The 21,614-nt window shown below is 36.1% G+C and overlaps 1 protein-coding gene across 1 annotated transcript; it reads right to left on the bottom strand.

Annotated features, from left to right (window-relative positions):
- Positions 1–1,265: 1,265 nt before the first annotated feature.
- kcna10a (potassium voltage-gated channel, shaker-related subfamily, member 10a) lies at positions 1,266–20,592 on the bottom strand. The gene is made up of 2 exons (XM_008413803.3): positions 19,730–20,592; positions 1,266–5,379 (listed from the first exon to the last, which is right to left on the bottom strand). Exon 2 carries the CDS (start codon positions 5,193–5,195, stop codon positions 3,471–3,473), a length of 1,725 nt encoding a protein of 574 aa, XP_008412025.2. The 5' UTR covers positions 5,196–5,379; positions 19,730–20,592; the 3' UTR covers positions 1,266–3,470.
- Positions 20,593–21,614: the final 1,022 nt, after the last annotated feature.

The following is a 21,614-nucleotide window of genomic DNA, read 5'->3' on the forward strand; positions in this document are numbered from 1 at the left end:
CTTTTTTTAACTGCTGTCATGAAAAAAAATAGCCAGTAGTTTGAAACCCACAGTGGAACAATTCGAGTCAAACAAAGTAGATCAAATTAAATACTTAATCAGCAAGCTAAATATTTAGCTATGAGCTCAATTTTTCAGTTGAAGCTAAATATTCAGTTTGCAAGCTAGTTAGCCTCACACTAAACATTTGGCTCCAAATGAAATATTTAGTTAGCAAGCTAAATATTTAGTTCGGAGCTAAACATTAAGTTTACCAACTACATATTCAGTTCAGAGTTATATTCTGTTTGTAGCTTCAAACTAAATGGCTTTCCAGAGAAATATTTAGTTTAAATCTCTAGGTGACCTGTGTCGGTGTCTAGGGACGGACAACAGAGTGAAAGTGGAGACACATTCATACCTGAAAGGGTTCACAAAAAGGAATTCGTGAATATGAACTCATTTTGTAATAAAGATGATTTAACTGGCTGCATAAAATTTTTTTGAATACATAACGATCTGAAATCTGACTTATCAAAACAGGAAGAGTAACAGGAATAACCTACTAGACATTTTCCAAAAGCTTCTGTATGAGCAACTTAGAAATGTTTGTGAATCATGTCTTGTTGAGTGAGGTATGTCATTCCTTTGCAATGTGTCAATAACCAATTTACTCGTGTGTTATTCTGAACTAACAGAATACCGCATACAAATTCATTAAATATTCCTTTGATTGCATATTTACTTTAAGCTGAACATAAAATAAAAAATATTGTGCTCTAAGGAGGAAAATGAACAAATAGAAGCAGAGACGAGACAAAAGAATTAAAGCTGTGGTTTATTGCTTTATTAATACATAATGTCTTAGCTATTATGAATAAACAAAAATCTGTATAAGATTATGAAAGAGAAAATACAACCTGGGTTTGATTTACAAACATTGTTTAAATAGACAGTTTTTTACATTAAATTTAGGCCCACTGTTACTCGTAATATGTGAAGGACAGCAGCTGTCTGGAATAGCTGTTGACTATTTCTTTGCATATTATGCAAAGACTTTTAAAACTAAAATATTTCATATTACAGTTGACAAATTTCTAAACCCTTTTATCATTTCATTCAATACATAGTTGGTAAATTAGTTATTTACAAATTAGGCTGTGTTTAAGTCAGTAACAGTGACCTGTCCATTGCAGCATACAGGATGGGAAGTAATATTTTCATATATATATATATATATATATATATATATATATATATATATATATATATATTTAATATATATATGAAAGTCCACAGTATAAAAAATATCTTCGAGGTTCAAATAAACAACCAAGCAAATTTTTATTCATCATTGCTTTTCAATCAGATACCTTTTCTGGCTCAATAAATTTCTTGCAGTAAATTTTGCCATTTGTGTTTCAAATAGGATGGTTATTGAAATGGATCATTGTGTTTTTTGTTGTGTTTCATCTATGAAAAAAAGAGAAATTTCTTATGCAGAAATTATTCAATCAGCTAATATATTTATATTAACAAATAAATGCTATTTTCTCATTAGTTAGCTATACTTCAAATGTCTTAAAATATCTTAAAGGTAACAAGGAATAACTTAGCTATGAAATGTTGTTTTGAATTTACAAACAAAAAATGCCAACATTTTTTTTTAATAAGCAACCTGAAATGGAAAACAATGAAGATGAATGCTTTTAGGTATCATTATGTATGGCAAATTCAGCAGTACACTAACATTATACATTGTAAGGCACTCATTGTAATCCATAATGTGGAGTAAGTTAAACTATACGTAGTTTTTTTTAAATTTATTTATCTCAAAGTGAGAAATTGTTAGAAAAACAATATTTTTAAGTAAACAAACAGAAGCACTAAATTGAAAACATTATTCACAAACAAAATGAAAGGAACTCTGTGTCAGCTTTATTTTTTAAGTATTATTTTAAAACTTTGGTTGTGTTAGGTAAGACCTGACCGTACTCCCAATCAAAATAAGTTTATCCTTAGCAACATTTTAGGGATGGCTGCGCAAGTAATGTTTCCGAACCAAAATGATACACCAACATTTGGACAGATATCTGATAAGATCTTGGTATCTTGGGTTTTGCAGTAAAATTTTATTAAAAGGCTGTTCATTCATAATGGTTTTTCAAAGGTTTTTTTTTTGGGTGGGATTGGAAACAGTAATTCTTCAACTCTTGCTACACATTCACAAACAAATATAGACTTGGGTTTTGATTCAACCCCTTCCATTACACAGTACCTATGTTTTAAGCTCACTGTCCTCCTGGATGATGAACCTCCAAGTCTTCTGTTATAACAGATTTTTATCAAGAATTGCCTGTACTTACCTCCATCCATTATTCAATAATCTCTTACCACCTTTCCTGATACTGCGAAGAAATGCATGTCTACAGCATGATGCTGCCAACACTGCAATTGAAATATAGTGGTGTAATTTTTGCATGTTGGTCAAAAAGTTACATTTTATTCTAACCTGGTCAAAACAACATATTGTTTGATGTGTTTCCAATACGGCTTTTGGCATCCTGCAAACGGGACTCCTAATGGAGTCAATGATGGCCTTCTTCCAGCTACTCTTCCATGAGGATCAGATTTCCAGAGAGGATGACAGAAGAGTCGACCTTATCAACTGACCTGAACTGTGGACTTTTTGAGGTTTCCCCAGTGTTACCATGGGTTTCTTTCTGCTGCTTTAATTAATGCTCTCCTTGTGTGGTCTGTTGGGTGAGTTGGATGACAGTGGTGGGTTTAAAGTCTTGCCCTTCTACCTCTTCACAGTTCTGCATTAGTTTGTTTTAGTCCACCCTATAGGGTTTTAATAAACTATACTGAGGCCTGTAGTAACATTACCAAATCTGTAAAAGTTCAAAGAATATGAATACTTTTGCAGAGCATTATATACATTTAATCTGTGGTCATTGTTATGATCTTCACCTTTAGCTACATTCGACATTAAATGTCTGAAAATCGTATTGTAAATAAAGATATGTGCTTAAATGTCTTTTAACCAAAAATAAGCTAAGATTATGAGAACAAATGGCAAAGTTTGTGAAAAAAACAATGTTAAAAATGAAACTGTTTAACACTTAATTTGCATCTTGACTGATAGCAATTTACATATCGAAAGCTACAACAAACAGTGAAGTTAAAGTAAAATAGTGAAGAATGACAAACATTCCTAAACAATAACAGTGCATTTTCAGGTAAATCCACAAAGTGCCATTTTCATACAAAAATAAATAAATAAATACAAGAGGTAAGTCTGGTACGCCCTGTTTGTTGCTATAAAACTTTTTTTTTTTTTTCACCAAAAGAATAACTGTTTATTCAATCTTAAGTTCATTCTTTGGATTCATTCTCACTAAAATGTAATTCCTTTTATATTCCCTACTATTTTTGCTGCTTGATGGAAAAGTTCTTTCTTAGTCAGCAGTTTTTCTCCTTTTCCTCTGTCAGATACCATTGAGCTTATTAACTGAAGGATTGCTACCCTGTTTGGTACTTTCTTCCGCATTTATGGCTTGCTCGAGAGCCTCTGTCATGGGAACCTTGTCCTCTGCTTCTGTCTCTCTGTGGTAGAAGTAGTTGAAGTTGGAGACAATGACGGGAACAGGCAAAGCAATTGTCAACACACCAGCTATTGCACACAGTGTGCCCACCACTTTTCCCCCAAGTGTGATAGGACACATGTCTCCATAACCTACAGTTGTCATGGTCACCACAGCCCACCAGAACCCATCAGGAATGCTGACAAACTGTGTGTCAGGGTCATCTACTTCAGCAAAGTAGATGGCACTGGAGAAAAGAATAACTCCAATGAAAAGAAAGAAGATGAGCAAACCAAGCTCCCGCATGCTTGCTTTTAGAGTTTGTCCCAGGATCTGCAGTCCCTTTGAGTGACGTGACAGCTTGAAAATACGGAAGACTCTGACCAAGCGGATGATACGCAAAATGGCCAAGGACATGTTCTGTCCTGAGCTCTCCTGAGGGGTTGTGGCCAGTTCTGTGATCAAAGTTACAAAATAGGGGATGATGGATATAATGTCGATCATGTTCATGAGGTTGTGGAAAAACTCACTTTTGCTCGGGCACACCACAAACCGAACGATCAACTCAAAGGCAAACCAAGCTATGCAGGCAGTTTCAATAAAAAAGAAAGGATCGGATAATGTTTTGAGCTTTGTACCAGCTAAAGAGCCAGAGTGGGATACTTTGGACTGGTTGACATGTTGAATCACACTTGGAGCAAAGAGTTCAGTGTCATCTCTGAACTCTGGCAGTGTCTCCATGCAGAATATGATGATAGATATGACAATGACCAAGACAGAAACTAGCGCTACACCCCGTGCCGCATTGGAGCTCTCTGGGTATTCAAACAGGAGCCAAAATTGCCTATAGATTTCATTTTTAGGGAGAGGTATGTCAACATCTTTTATGAATCCTTCATCTTCTCTGAACTGTTCCATAGCTTCTTGTCCAAGCTCATAGAATACAATTTCATCAGCAAACACATCAAGGGGAACATTAGCTGGTCTTCTAATTTTGCCGCCAGACTGATAGTAATACAAGATCCCATCAAAACTTGGTCGATTCCGATCAAAGAAGTATTCGTTCCTCATTGGATCAAAGTACTCCATCCTCTTAAAGGGGTCTCCAAGAAGTGTCTCAGGGAACTGGTCCAGTGTTTTGAGCTGTGTCTCAAAGCGAAGACCAGCTATGTTGATGATGACTTTCTGGTCTCCATCATCCAACCCTCTTTTATCTGCAAACAGATCCTCACAGCACTCCTTTGTGAGCCGACTGAAAATTGTTTCACTTTCCTTCATGCCTTCGCTGTTTAACAGCAGCTTCCAGTTGGAGATAATGCTGGCACAACTACTGCGACCTTTTCTGCTTGGTGATGGCATGACTGGTGAGTGAGGTACTTCCAGTGTTTGCGTTGGTGGAATGGGTGAAGATGAGGTGGATTCCCAAATGTAGGAGGGCATCGGGTTGTAATGTGAAGGGGTGGAGGAGAGTTGATGGGGTCGTAGACAGTTACTAATGTCAGAGCTGTTTTGCTCTGGAGGAACATCCACTGTGAGAGCTGTTGTCTCATCAGCATAGGTGTCAATCTCATCCTCAAGGGTGCCACTAATGTCCTCCAGGCTCTCAAAGTCAACCAGGGCCACCTCCATGGCTGGGGTTCAGCCAGTGCAATGCCTTAAAACTACCAGGATAAGAGAATCTCACACTCTGAGTAACAGAGTGATAGCTCAGATGTCAAAATATGTAGCAGCATCAGCGCACCAGAGCTGAGTCTTTAGGAAGACTCATAGGACAAACAGGAAGCCATTGCTGTTCTTAGCTTTCCTTCAACACCTATAAAAGAAAAGACAGAGTAAAGAGAATTTGTCAGTTTTGATCAGTGGTCAGATACTTTTTATACATTACCTTTCTTAGAGTAAGAATATTACCATATCTAAAAATGCATTATTTTATCTTTGATTGTTTCATAGAAGATTGTCTTCTTTTTGGAAAGAAGTCAACCTCAAAGGCATAACTTTAACATGTTTCTACAGCATTTTGAAGTTGCAATTATTGACCTTGGGGATGGATGTTGCAGTTATTAGCACTGTTGTCATGTGCTCTTTTTAAGTACTCTGGTTTCCTCCTAAAGTCCATAAACTGTCTTGAGAGAGTGTGTGAATGTATGAATGATTGCTTTTCCTATGTGTGTGTGTTGGCCTGAAAAAGAATGGTGACTTGTCCAAGTCGTACCCTGCCTCATGTTCAATGACTACTGTAGATATAGGCACCAGAGCCTCTGTGAAACTGCAAGGATAAGGGGATAAAGACAATGGATGAAAAATAATTTTGATAAATTTTAAGAGATGTTTTAAAATTTCTGAACTGAAGAAATACACATATTTTCATGCCACGCCAGTGTTTATGTGAAGTTTTCATCAGGTCAAACATTTTATATCTTATAATGTAAAAATCAGTAAATAACCATACCATACCATACCATACCATACCATACCAACTTTATTTATAAAGCACTTTAAAAACAACCACAGCTGATACAAAGTGCTGTACATTAAAACATAACATAACAATAATAAAAAAATAAAAGCTCTTACAGTTTAAAAACAAAACATTCAATTTAAAACTAGATCCCGCTGGTGTTGAAAGCCAAGTAAAATAAATGGGTTTTAAGACAAACTTTAAAAGTAATTAGCAGACAAATATTTGCCAATTATTTTTCATTGTATATAAGGTTGTAGTAGTGTAAACCTGTGCACCTGAAAGGGAATATAAGTGTACCCTTTGCAGTGCCCTCACTACAACCTACACAAGGACAGGGTAGTGCAAGGTAACCATGGCTTTGAATAAATTAATGCATAATTAATTGGGGTAAAGTAATAGCATGGGTCTCCCTTCTTCCAGACAAGACATTTAAACTGCACAATGCCATGTAATTTCCAGAGGCCATGATACTGGAAACCTTTGTCATTTGTGATTACACTTAACTACCCTTGATTGTGTACCATTTAACTGGTCTAAAAAAGGCATAAAATAGAAATACTGAATGTAACTGTTACAGTTGATTGTGTAATAAAATGGCACCATGTCCCTGGAAATACATAATACTGCTCCTTTAAGTGACTAAATATGTGACTGAAATGTCTGCAGATGTTTAATTAAAGTCTTCAGAGATGAATCAACATCTAAAACCAGCAATGCTGATTCCAGCCCTGCTCTGCAAGAAATAGACAAAAAGCAAGTGAATGAGGAGAATGACATGGAAATTGTTGGGAGGATAAATGTGGGTGGAAGGACCGGGTGGGAAGAGAACTGTGATGCAAAAAAGGGAAAGTGACAATGAGACAAAATGGGAGCTGTGATGTGGGTGGATGGATAGACGGGATGATGAGAAAGAACCTCTGGCAAGGAAAGAGGAATTATTTATCACGAGGAAGGAAATATATAATGAATATCGCATGAAGGAAGCACAAAGATTACTATCACAGGATATAAATCAACCAGTCTCTTGTAAATGCAAATACATTGTTTTAATTTTCCAGTATATTCATGATTAACAAACATGTTTGCTCAGTTCCAGAAAATCAAACAGCATTTCATCTTTTGCAGTGTAACATCTTTGAAAATGTATTTGTACTGCCTGCCTTTTCAATTCTGCTGGAAAAGATTAAAAGGAAAATCAAACCCTTGGATTCAGATCCAGTTACATACAATCCTATTTATTTCAGAACCATGCAAATAAACTAATCCCAATGCCAAACGATCTAGTTTAAAATCTAATTTCAGTCAAATCCAACCCAATAATATTCTGGTACTCTATTCCAATTATGTCATAAATTCAGCAAGTAATATCAGAATTAAACAAAAATGGTGTGCATTTAACATCTGTATACATATAAAACAGTGTGCTCACACTGACTATATAGTCCTATTATTAAGTAGTTAAATATTATATTGACGCAAAGCTCTGCAGGACTCAAAACACTGTACTGAAACAAAGTAAATAAAACTTTTGAAAAAGATTTGGACAACTAAAAAGCAAAATACAATATAAAATGGAAATACATAAAAAATGTTTGAAATTTATCCTAGAATAAACTTAATATACTTTACACATATAAACCCAGGACAAGCTGACCTCTCTGAGGTGCCTTAAACCAGCAAGACTTCTGCAAAATGTCTTTTTTTTGAGCTTCCATTTCACGGAATAAACCGAATAATAAATCTTTTAAACAGGTTGTAAATCAGAGAAGTGCATAAGCGACACAGATTTTACCTTCTTTTAAACAGATGCTCTCCAGATCTGGTCTTTACGATATGGCAGAAAATTTCTACAGCTAAAGAAAGATACAAGAATTTTCTGTGAGCTCTACTCCTCCTGCAACTTCCTGCTGCTCTTCTGCTTTAGGCGAGAATGTTTTATCTTTCATGGTCTACACTGGGTAACCTTATGCTGAAGAAGAAACTGGAGCTGTGGCAAAGGCCAAGCAAACCTACACACAGGCATGCATGCATACACACGCACGCACACACACTGATAAACACACAAACCCGCACTATTTCTGTGCCGTGTGTCTATGTATATTGACGTGCGTCCACACACATCAACATACATACACACAGGAACAGATGTATGCCAGTGGACGACTTTCTTAGATTCTAAATGGCTGGCAGTGCTATTTGCCTTATGAAGTGTGAGTGGTATCTTGTTTGGACGGAGTGCCTGTTCATGCGTGTCATATGCTGTCTATCAGTGATCTAAGTGATGTGCTCAAGACCTTCTAGACTGGAACGATCCTCAGATTTCTCCATGCTTGACTCACTTACCTTACACACACATGCCCCTGTCGTATCAACATCTGACTTATTTACAGTATCACAATGAATATTTAATATCTAACTTCACAATGCACTTGTTCAATACTGGAGGGTAAACAGAATGATGGAGCTCCCTTTACACAGCCTTTCACTTTCAGCACGTCCTTTATTACCACTATCTTTAAGCCTTTTAACTGCCCACTGTGTCTAAGCTGCGTACCTTTAGAGCATAAATCTTTAATGACCATGAGTCTAATTTACTGTTTAAAATGTTCTAACATTAAATCAGAGAAATTGGATATCTGAGCTCTTGAAGGGGCCTCTGGATATGTTTTGGCAGCTAAATGTGAAGGATTTGGTATTATAATTCAATCCATTATGATCTTCTGAACATATCTCTGTTCTCTCATTGTAGAAATTATTTGCACAAAATGGTATGTATGGAAACTGTCAGTCTAAATTTATAGGGATGATGTATACACTCTAAAAGAATATGTAATGTTCCAAAACCTTCAACGTCTTTCTGTAAAGATTCTGCAAAGAATGACAAAAATCCCAAACTACTTTGTATAAATAATTCTGCTTTTTTTAAGTAAGCTAGTATTCAAATTGTCCTTGCACCTTCCAAAAACAGTTAAATATTTATCAATTAAATTACTCATGTTTACATCGATTCTACATTAAGATATTTAATTTGAATCCTGAAAGCTCAAAAAGTTGAAGAATTGTTGAAAACGTGTGCTAATATTTGTTTGCACTGCGAAACTTATTACACATAAAGTTCCTAGTACAAAGAATAGACACTCAAAAATCTCACACTTCAGTAAAGTTTTTCTATGAGAATTTCATCAACAACATGAGTTATAAAATCTCTTATGACATCTGATCCACTAAAACAACCCCACGCCCTTTACCCCTTTCTTCCCTCCCAGTGCTGGAAAAGGATAAAAAAAACCTCCAAATTGATAATAATATAGTAAAAAATAAAAAATAAACAAAGAAAAAAATACGGTGATGCATGCTGAGCCGAGCTGTGCACTTCAGTAAGCTATCCCCTGTGAATTTATTACATGTGGGTAAACACGAGCAGATGTTCTGGCAAATCTAGCTTAAGCCAATCCCTTGCTGGCTGGTTTGCTTATGAATATATTTGGTACTTAACAATGTCAAAAGGTATACAGTTGAAACCAGATATTTACACATGCTAAACAAAAAGTCACAAAAATATTTTTTCTCACTTTGTGAAGTAAGTAGTGGCTTCTTCTTCACTGAAAGGCCTTTCAGCCCATGTAGATACAGGACTTGTTTCACTGTGGATAATGAAACTCTCTTTCCAGCTTCATCCAACATCTTCACAAGTTCTTTAGCCTTTGTTCTGGCTTTCTGGGGTCAAACTGCACATTTTGGACCACAATCCATTCATCTCTTAACCCATCACATTTATACTTGCATATAATTGTTTGAACAGATGAACACGGTGCCTTCGAAAATTGGTAACTTGTTCTCTAGCATGAAGCAGAATTGTGCAGCTGCTGATTTCTTTTGACTGTGTCAAAAAAGAAAGCAGTGTGTTTAAGGTGTGGCTTAAAATACATCTACAGGTGTGATTCCAATTAACTCAAATGTGTCAGTTAACCAAACATTTGTGGGAGGAAGCCCAAAACGTTTAATCCAAGTCATGCATTTTAAAATGTATGACTTGGGTCACTGAATTCAGAGGAAGTTTAAAAATATAAAAAATAATAATAATAAATAAATGTTCTCACTACACAAATTTTGCAAATTCTAACTGACCTAAAGCAAGAAAAAATGTGTCAGATTTAGCTTGAGACGGCAAGAAAAAAATGTGTACAAGTCTTTTTATTCAATGCATGTAAATATCTGGTTTCATCTCAACTTAGGGGGTGCAAAAGTGTTAATCTCACTCACCTCTGGTCAACAACTAAGAAAAATAAGGAACACAACAAACCTCTGTATGTCATATTTCCAGTTTCTGTGCATGAAGTTAAAAATAAACAAGTAGGAAGTAGAGTTTAAATAATCCTGATTATTTTTATAATACACATGGTATGCTCTATTTAATTAATTTGAATCACTTCCGATACAGCACTGCACGATTTTTAGGTTACAAAATAGGGTTAGACAGAAACAAATACGTACAATTTACATCAAGGTGGACAAAAGCCATTTAAAAATTATAGGGCAAAATGCAGACATATCATGTATGCACATGCTCACATTGAAGGGCAAGTACAGTGTTTTTCTGGTGTTTCCTTATTTCTCTTACTGTGCTAAGCATACACTCCAGAAACCCTAATGTGTTCTTAATTTAAAGTAAAAACATTAAGAGGCGTCTATCCATAACATTCATTAGTGGATGTTATGATTTTGAGTTGGCTAATTCCAGTCACTTGGTACAAAACTATACCAACTTCTTAACATCTTCCATTGCAATGCATTTCTTTAAAGAGTCAGTGTTTCATGCTGTAAATGCGCAATTTCAACCCGGCTTAATTATCAAGAGGGCTCCCATAAGATTTGTCATTAAAACTTTCTGTCAGAGGAATCAGGGATCCTCTATGTTGTTTATGGACAGAGCAAGGACATTTTCCACTCTTGCATTTGTTTTAATTGTTACAGTTTTCCATAAACCACTGCAATTTTCTTTGCTGTTCTCTCTTCAAGCTATAATCCAATTATTAGCATTAATTCCTAAATTTGCTGTGTGTTGTGAGCTCAAACTACAGACATTTAATTTGGTTTTCAAACACCCAATAATCACAAATCTGTCTCACGTGTCTATGTGCCGGTCCTGTGATAGACTGGTACCCTGGGTGTACAGTGTCTCCTGTACCCACCCAGTGATTGTTGCGACACTAATGCAATGGTGTGTGTGGGACAGGGGGAGACCCAAGTTGTAGGAGTCCTTTGGCTGGTTGGGCTGGTATTTTTGGATCAGAATTTTGACCCTATTAAGCAGATTAATGCAGGGTAGGCAGCTCAGTGCTATAAGCCGAGGAATCTCTTCCACTGGATCATCACAGATACCATTGAGCTGGTGAGCCAGGCAGTTCTGTACTCAGGGAAGAAGGAGATGAAAAGTAAATAAGCACTGATAGTATAACATGTTGCATTTAATGATTCCAAATGGAAAACTTTGCTTCCATTTTCTATTTTCTACTTGCATTTAGGATATGGGATTTTACAATTCTCTCCTGCCAGTTAAGAGTGACAATGCTACTACATTTTTTGTCCAAGTCAGTGAAAGCAAAACATGACATTTTATACATTGACCAGGCTCGTATTTTTCTCTAAAAAATTAGAAATTGAACAAACAAATTAAGGTCCTGAGATGTGTCATGCTAGAATATTAGCAAATGATCCCTTAAACACTGTTTAATTGGATGATGTGATCTGACTTCCCTCTAATGCTTTCAAACCAAATTAGATTGGAATATGGGAAATCTAGGGTCAAATGATGTTTGTGTAGTGCCAGGTGATAGGCAGCAAGTATCAAAATCAAATTAATGTAAATGCAACGTTCACTGCAGTGGCAGTGGAGAAAGTGTTAACCCTTCATGTAAAAACATAGCAATAAGTGATCTAGCCAATAGCAAAGCATTGCACAAATAAGTATCTGTTGTTGTAGATGTATGAATAAATCAGCTCATTGATGTAATCGGTGCATTTCTGATCAGAAACTCAGAAATCTGATCTTTTTTCAATTACTGAATACACTGTAACTTAGCACTTTTGTACTCTTTTACAGGTTTAGACGCCTTTAACTAAATAGAGAAAGCATATTTTTTCTGTAGTAAATACTGTTTAACATGTTTTTTTCTATTTATTTATTTGACCTTTATTTATTCAAACTCATTGAGATCCAAAATCTCATTTACGGAGACTCCAGTGTTTTTTTTTTCTTTCTCCATTGTAAAATATTAACACTAGTAAAAAACCTGTTTTAAAGCAGCTCCTATTCCACATGCATGCCTGGGATGTAAATAAATAAATAAGTAACCGATCACAGCAGGAAGTCTGACACAACCTAAAATAGCATTTACTAATCTTCCTTAGTAACTTTTACCAGTGCCAAAAGTTGCCACGGCTTTCGCAAGTGACGCTAGATAAGATACTAGTTCTCTTACTCTACCCAGGCGGGTTACTAACAGCTATGCCTTCAAAAGTGTTATAATTGTCCTCCTTCCTAAACATTCACATAACTAAGCTAGATTCAGATTGATCAGTTATCCAAACATAAGTGTTTTCCACTGTGGGTAGAGCAGGAGGGTTTTCCTGTCAAACAGATTCCCCTTATCTTAGCTGTATGTTTGGGAATTCTCTTTATGATCAAACTTTGATTGATCTCTGATCCTTATTTACAATAATTGTAGGGACAGTAAAAACTTAAGGAATCCATTTAGCAGATTCAATAGCTTACAACGCACTAGTTTAGATGCTTGATGCAAGCTGAATCAAAGAAGACTTAACTGTTAGAAGACATCTGAAAATAATTTTCCTCTCACTGTGGCTTTCCACTCCATATGTCTTTCGAGAACAGCTTGGTTAGTTGACGTGTCACCCCTGCAAGGCATTTATAAGCTGTAAGCTGCTGATGTTGACATGGGTGTGTCTACAGGCCGCAGGCCAAGTCTCAGTGCGGAGCAGCTGGGACCAAAATCCTTCCTTGGCTTTCTGACAAGGCATGTACACACACACACATACATTTGAACAAAACAACATCACAAAAGTAAATCTCTTCCTGATAAATTAAAAGCTTCCTGTAGACAGTTAAAATAGGAAACTAGTAGATGAACTAATGTATCACTGGAGGCAATTATAAATTATTAGCAATGGGATGGGTGCAGTCAAACATCTTCAAAAATTAAAAGCATATTACTGTTTCATTGAGGTACAAATAATCTGATGCGAAATTAAATTAAGTCCCATTAAAGTCTTTTTGTTTAACATTTGGATGTATGTGTATGTAATATAATTTTAAACAATACTGTAACACAAAGAAACATTAAAAACCGATGAAAAAACCTTTAAAATCTTTACATGAAATGTAGTACAAAAAAAACGCTATTCATTTCTAAATTAGGACTTGTACTTTTATTCATACTTTAAATTAGATAAAATATCTTAGATACATAGCATATTAGGCATGCATGCTTAAAACATTCTTACCAAGCAAGTTGAAGGATGCTTGTCCTGTTTAAGCCTCGTATAGTTAGCATAAATGCTGCTGTTGATATGTGAGTAAACACCATGGTAAGGTCAAAAAGATGTCTGAGACATTAAGAAAGCAAGCTGTGGCAGCTTATGAAGCTGGGATAAAAGGTTTTAATAGGTGTCTAAAGAATTTGAAATAAGTCATTCCATGTAAAACAACTGCTAACATGCCTAGCAGGCTAGTTTACACTGACATCAGACCACAAGATACTAAAATAAATGTTCAAAAACCATAAAATGTTATCACAGGACACCTATAGCAAATATTTGTAACTACTGGTATAAGTGCTTGCCTGCATATTCGGAAAGAGACAACAAATGTTTATCTTTCATTGGAAGTGTGCAAAAAGGAACATTTGTTCAAAAATATCTGAAAGCAAGTCTTGAGATTATTCTCTTTTGAGAATAATCTACTTCTGAGCTAGGAGTATAAAATTGACTTACATGGACACCAGACCCAAAGAAATATTTAACAAACTAAATACAGCAGAAGTAGAAAATAACCTAACAACATTTTGGCAGAAGTGTCATGACTAGGCATGTAAAAGCAGATACTGATTTTAGTAATTGAGATTTGTGTTTGGGATATCGCAAGTCTTAAACATAGATTTGTGATTCAACATAGGAAAATTGTGATTAATACTGGTATCACATTATTCAGAAATAATAGCAAAATTAAGTTTTCTTACAACAACAAAAAACCTACAAATGTTTTTACTCCTTCAACGTCAAATAGTTAATATTGAGGAATAATACTTTTCCAACTGCACCAGTAATATGTTTCTCAGGTTGTTTGCATAGAGAGAAAATGTCGTTTCCTATTTGGGTAAAAACACAAATCAGCAATAACATCTCCAACTGTTTTGACAAGGCATTTTCCACTGCGGGCACTGACTGATGCACCAGACTGTTTCTATCTGTTAACACAGCCTACGGAACATGTCCACATATCCACCCAACCACAGGCCAGCCATTATAAAAACTTTCCTCCAGCTGCAACTCTGCATCTATGACAGACAAGACACTAAAAAGACAAGACAGACAAGAGTACCAAAGAGCACTTTAGTACTCTTAGAATTAAATGTTTCTTATTTAATGCAAAAAAAAAAAATCAAAATGAGCATGGTGATATTATTCTCACACACATTTGTGACCCTCTATGGTCTTCTAGTATAATCTCAAATATTGCTCTTTTTTCCCCTCGTATGATGTATTTACCAATATACCCTTGAATTTGCTGTGATCTAACAATGCTCATTTACTCCTATTTGTTGATAAGCACAACCACAGGATTATACAGCAGCATTTAATGTTACTTAAAAGCAATGAAGTGTATGCTCTCATCTGTTCTATCGTGCACCCAGGTCACCCTCCCTCACCCTCTGGCATCGTCTGGCACAGATGGGATTAAGGGTCTCTCATTTCCACAAATATGAAATTATTTTTCAGAAGCCTTTTTAGTGCCAGAACCAGACGGGGAAAATATGGACATCTGGTCTGACTCTATGACATATCACTAATCTCAGGTAAGCTAGCAACAGGCATGCTCACATACATGCACATAAACTGATGCAAAACTGCACATGCACACAGGGTGAAGCCACATCTGCTCCTAAAATTACCATATGACACATACGGTACTACTTTATTTGAGCCCTAAAGACTTACATGCATGGGAAGTCACAGTCTGTGCAAGATCTTTAATAAGTATGTAGTTAATTAGGCAACAGCTAAATATATCTTTTAGCAGCTTGGTCATCACAAGGTCACAGGTTCATCTGTTTACTGTAGGTCATTTTAGAATTTTACTGTCTCCATAATAAACCACTTGTCAACACTAGAATTACCCGCAGTGTAATCCGAAATGCGGTAGGCGCCACATTTTTTTTTTTAAGAAAAAGTTTTCTATTTGTTTGTTTTTCCACTCAGTCATAAATAAATACAACCAAGAGACATTGAACTGAGAAATCTGGGGAAAATCTCTCTTTTACCGAGCTTCACAAGGAACTAATGCCAGTTTACAGAACATTGCTTGTTGGGAGTATGCAACAGGTCCAGTACCTGGCCGGGGATTAAAGCCAGGAAAGACTAACTACACACGTCCATCTTTTCGAAACATGTTTGTAATTTGGAAAACAAGGTTGATTATTTAACATTTCAATTGCACATGCAGCAAGAGGCAGTTTGTTTATGTTTTGTCTGAAACTTGGCCAATATCCCTGACTTGATAATCCAGCTGGATGTGCAAACAGACAGCAATTAGACAGCTCCATTACATAACCTGAGCGTCCTGGCTCGGAAACTCCTCTCTGAGCACAATAACAAAATGGTGAAAGACGAGGTGAGGATATACTGAAAACTCAGTTCCTGGAACATACATAATAGCCATAGAGACAGTGGAGCAGACATGTTTGCTTTTTTCTCCCCCAAGTCAAATCTAAAGTCTCAAATGACAATGAAATAAACATTTTCTCAACAAATGAATGCCATCTACTCAGTCTATAACAATGCATTACAGTAGGCTGTGAATTCAGTTTCATCCTTGCATTTCATCCTTAGACCTCATTTGAAACAGAAACATCTTAAAGTTCAAAAGTCAGCATGAGGATCATGGCCTTAACTCAGCCTCTTTAGCCCCAGACATGTTAATCAGGTGAATGGCGCAAATTTTAATCCACAATCTCAGAGCATCCTCTGTAGCCACACATGGATTGTGATCTTGATAGAGCGACTTCTATGATGTGCAAGGACAAAATCATCCATGATGGGGATTAATTGATTGAAATCTAAATTCTGAAAAGGGTTCAAGAGGGATTGTCAAATTCTTTATTTGTTTAAACAAATAGTCCTTCTAGTTTGAAAAGGTTGAAGTTGATTATTCTTAGTTAGGATGATAACTTAAAGGGAGAAATGAAATATGAAAGGTAAATTGAGCTGCTTATTCTGACCAAAGCCATTTATTACACAGTCAAGTTTGAGATGCATCCGTGAGGTCATAATGATGATAAAGCTAACCTGAGCAGATTATGAGCAAAAATAGCTAATCCCTGGCTAATAAAGCAACATTTCCTCATCCTTTCACATAAAAATATGCATCACAGAATTCTGGAATGTAGTAAAAAATGCTTATAATGCTGTAAGTCATGTCCTGAGTGTTTAAAGTTGCACGTAACCATTAATCCTATTTCACATATTAAACAAAACCATGAACACAAATTAAGTCTTTAGCAGAGGAAACAAATAGAACACCCTCCCCAAAATATCTGGTGTTACCCTCTTCAGTTGAAATAACTTCAGTGAAATGTTTGTTGAAGCCATCTAGTCTAAAAAAAAAGTCTGATTAAAACTTCCCTCAGCTTTCCCTTTCATTATCAAATGTCACTGTGCAACATCTCAAATGGTAAAGTTCTGGGATTTCATGTTATAGGCCTCAATTCAACTTCAGATTTGATTATCAGAGACTGATCAATCCAATAGTGTTTTAGAATAGCTACCCTCTGTTGGTGCATTTTATAATGTTGAGTTAGTCAGGTCCTGCAGCAGCAAAGTCTTCCCAAACCACACTTCCTACTTTATGCTTCTTAAGTAGGTGTTGCTTTTTCTTTCAAGCTATAATTGCGTTATGCCAAATAGACACATTTTATCTGAATTGAAATAGCCTTAACCCACAAGCCTTGGATGTTTTCTATGTTGTATCTGGCAAACTTCAGCCTGGCTTTTTTTGTTTTTCTAAGAAAACCAAGATTTTGTCCTTTACATTTCCCATTAAAATTGTTTAGTCTCTTTATGATTGTACAGTCATGCACTTTTAAATCAACAGCAGTAAGAACCTGATGTAGGTCTTCCAGTGACATTCTCAGGGTTTTGGAGACTTCCTTTAGCATCTTGCATTTTGATCTGATGGTTTGATCCTCAGGACCAGAAATAAGGAAGACTGTAAACATTAGCTACTCTATTAGTGTTAAGATGGTTTCCAATGTGAATATGTATAAATATTAAGGTATATTCAGTCTTTGGATTATTAATATATGCATTCTTAGAGAGGATCTCAAGTATTTCTAGATTTTGGCTATTTGTGGGGAACTGTGGTTCTCAAACCCAGGGATTCACTGTACTGTAATTAAAACACTTAGGATATTAAGTTAGTCAAATAAACCTCATAAACCTCATAAAAATATAATTGAGACAGACCTTGAACTCAGAAGAGCTTGATACTTTCCATTCCAGACCTTTAGAACCAAGTCAGAATATACAGATTTTACTAGAGACAGCTAAATGCTCTCTTTGTAGATTAAGGGATTAAGCAGCATTTCTCTTATTGAGTAAATCAGCGCATGTCAAGTAATCTAATCCTTGCAGTTTCCAGTCAGGGATTTTACTTGAAAACGGTCATGTGACAATTTAAATTAATAACACGTGTAGGTTAAATGCTGTCCTGCCTGCGGCATGAAAGTAATTTTATATTTCTTGAAATCTAAAGATGACAATATTTATAGTCTCTGATATGTCGATTTATATTTTGTACAACAGCAAAACAATGCAATACAATGCTCCTCCATCTAACAGAAATCACTGTTAGATGGAGGAGGCATAAGTTATTTTTAGACAGCTTCTTTTTCCTTTCCAGTTTTCATTTTCATTGTATTGTAATATTGGTAAGGATAACATCAGTTTTTCAAGACTGGTCAGGAAGGATTAGCAACAACAAATGCAAAATAAAGTATTTTATTTAGCTAAAACTGCATAATGCCATCTTAAGAGCCTTCTTGACAAACAAAGCTCCAAATGGAAAAGCTTGATTTTATCTAGGAAGCTCTAGTAGTTAAATACTTCCTCAACAAAGCACTTCATTTTCAGAAAATTCATTTCTTATGATTGCTAGAGTTTCAAATAGAGATTGTCTATTCTTTTTGAAGGCCAAATACTCACCCCCAAGCAATTTGATTATTGTATTATTGATTGTAAATGCAAACTGCTAATCGGTCAATTACATGGTAGCAACTCAATCCGTCTACGCTTCTAGACACGGTGCACTGCAAACCAAGCATCAGAATGGGGAACTGAAGGGGATTTAGTGAGTCAGAGTTGTTAGTAATAGATCTTTTTCATAACTGTAGATGTACTGCTATGATCACCCAAAACCATAAACAAACTGGGGCTACACATTTATTAAAAATTGTGATGTTGGTTTAATGATGTGGGGAACTTTTCTTGGTCAACTTTAATCTCCCTAATAACAGCGGGGTATAATTTCAATAAATGAGAAATTGACAGAATTTTGACAAAGTCTTTCAAAAATGTGAATGCCGTATGAATCCGTGCACATTCACATATGTGAACTCATTCATACACTGATGTGGAGATCATAGGCAAGTTGGGCGATAGTGTCTCGGGCGTTGATCTGTAGCTGAAGGAAGCTGGAATCAAATCCAGAAATTACAGAATGCAAAACAACTACTCTGCACATTTCTGTACAACTCAAATTGTCTAATTAGTTTGGTGAATGTGATATAATCCGAGCTTACTTTGCTACACATGGCTTTTATCATCACAGACTCTCATCATGGAGGTGCAGCTGAAAACATTACTGCAACTGTGTGATGCTATCACATCAATATAGATGAAAATCTCTGAGAAATGTTGATGACAACTTGTTAAAATTCACAAGCATTGAGGAAGCTGAATTGAGGATCTAAAGTTGTACTTAAAGGTCTACTTCATATTGCACCTGTTGAGTGTACCGTATATAAACATCTGAACTGGTCCCTATAAAGTTTTGAGCATTATGTCATAATTCTCTTTCCAAAAATACAAGCAACTGCTGTCAATTTTAAATATCACAAATAACTTTAAATGTAAAGTGTCTCTACATACAGCTTCTACATAGGCTATAGAGCTAATCAAGTGTTAAAAAAAATCACTAAATCAGAAAGGCACGTGCAGCACTAGCAAACGACACTCCCTGCTAACAAAAAAAAATCGTGGGTAAACGTAAGTGCTATCTGTTCTGTGGTTCTGATTGGATGTTTTTTTTTATGTTTATTTGTTTATTTTTACTTATCGGAACTAATATTCCCAATATAAGAAACCTGTAGAACATAGTTGGCACATAAACATAAACATAACTGCCTACCTTTAAAAGAGAGGTGGTCCTGTGGACTTCAGGTATCGTTAGGAAAGTTTGCCCGAAGGCATAGTTAGTCTATGCGCACCGGATCGCCAGACCAAAAGGCGCTTCCAGCCCTCCCCGCTACGACAGCTTGAGCTGGCGGGGTCACCGGCCAATCACTCACTGGGAGCAGATGTGAGTGATATAACCACGTCATAATTACCCGGTGTTTAATTTGGCCAATTCCCTTACTTTGTAAAGTCCTTGTTTTTATTCGTCCACCAAATAAGGCTGTGCGGTTTTCATCAGGGAGAGAGCGCGAGACAGACAGAGAGGAGAGAGTTTAGAGAGAGAGAGAGAGAGAGAGAGAGAGAGAGAGAGAGAGAGAGAGAGAGAGAGTTGTGTCCGAACATCTGTCAGTCTGCTCACAACACCACACTTGAACGGCTCAATATGGATTCGTTTTCTGCAATCTGTTGAAGACTATTGTATTTGATTTGAAGAAATGCACGTATGTATCCTGGGCAGTTTCTCAAATAACAGTCCTTTGCGCAGCTCCCCAGCTCTGTTCCTGTAGACAACTCTTTATCGACTTAGTTATCGTAAATGCATTGCATAGCTTTCTAAGCTCTATGAAATGCAAAGTACTTAGAAAGCTATGGATTACACATAACATTTCCAAAGAGAGTGAAACTATAATTCATTATATTTGTCTGTTAACAGCTGACCACCAGACCATTGTGAGTCTGCTTTGATGTAGCAGCACCAGCAGAGGGCACCCGTGTGGCCATGTGTTCATTTAGGCTAGATTTAAAACAAGGCAGACTTTTCTGTTCGTTTTTCCTGTGGCTGTTCCACCAGCACATCATCTCAGATTCTGCTCTGCTGGTCTTTTTTTTAATTTATTTTTTAATATATATAAAGATGGTTAAAAAGAAACTTTTAATTACAGAACTAACTGTAATGACTTAACCATTAAACACCTTTGATTTTACATGTATTACAGAAATTGGCGGTTGGAGCAGGTCTACACCTGGAGAGGAAAAGCAACTGTTGATATAGCTGACAGAGTAGTCAGACAGGGAATACTAAAAAGTAAAAGTAAGAATAGGTTTCCATCTACAGGCAGATGGTGGCACTGCTGCCAAACATCCCTAATGTTCAAATTTGGATTGGGAGATTTTACTCAGGCCTAGATAATGTCATGGGGACAAAAAGCATTTAATCCTTGTGATTTTTCAATATGTTCCGTAGCTTAAATAAGGAAAACTGCTTTTATTTTTTTTTCTGATTGTACATAAACCTTAACTCATCTTTATTTGTTTTTCACCATTATAAATACTTAATTCTAATGTGTATTTCATATGTAAATTATTCGTAAAATAATACTGATACTTAACATTCACATCTCAAGGAAGAGGAATTGTCACACAAACAGCCCCGCAATCCTGATTTCATCCAGATATTCTTGAGGGTATCTTTTTTTTCCCTGGAAGCTCTGGTTACATATCCCGGCAGGCCTTCTTTTCTTCTCCCACTCATTTTCTCCCACTGATTTTTCTGTCTTGAGAGCTGTTCTACTGTAACACTCTGTTACTTCCACATTTTCTTAACTGAGCGACACACTTAGAACAAGGTAGGGTGACAGTAAGGAGAAGAGATAACTTAAAAAAAAGGAAGATTTTTCTTCATAGGTTTTTATTTTCTTACGTTTTTTTGTCAACCACAATAGCTCAGGGGGTTGTATAATTTGCAGAAAAATAAAGCATATCAAACAAGTCTCTTCCTTTTTAGTATTAGTTTACAGAAAAAGACATGAACCAAATAGCAAGTGAGTAATAATGCTTTCTAATCACTCAGTCACATCCCTCTAGATCCAAGGGTAATGCAATATGAGACATTAAGGATA

This window comes from Poecilia reticulata, chromosome 7 (assembly GCF_904066995.2).
Source record: "Poecilia reticulata chromosome 7, P_reticulata-male-v2, whole genome shotgun sequence".
In the NCBI taxonomy this organism is placed as follows: domain Eukaryota; kingdom Metazoa; phylum Chordata; class Actinopteri; order Cyprinodontiformes; family Poeciliidae; genus Poecilia; species Poecilia reticulata.

Bases quoted from the DNA above. Each gene is read 5' to 3' on its own strand.
- kcna10a (XM_008413803.3), bottom strand. From the start codon at position 5,195: ATGGAGGTGGCCCTGGTTGACTTTGAGAGCCTGGAGGACATTAGTGGC.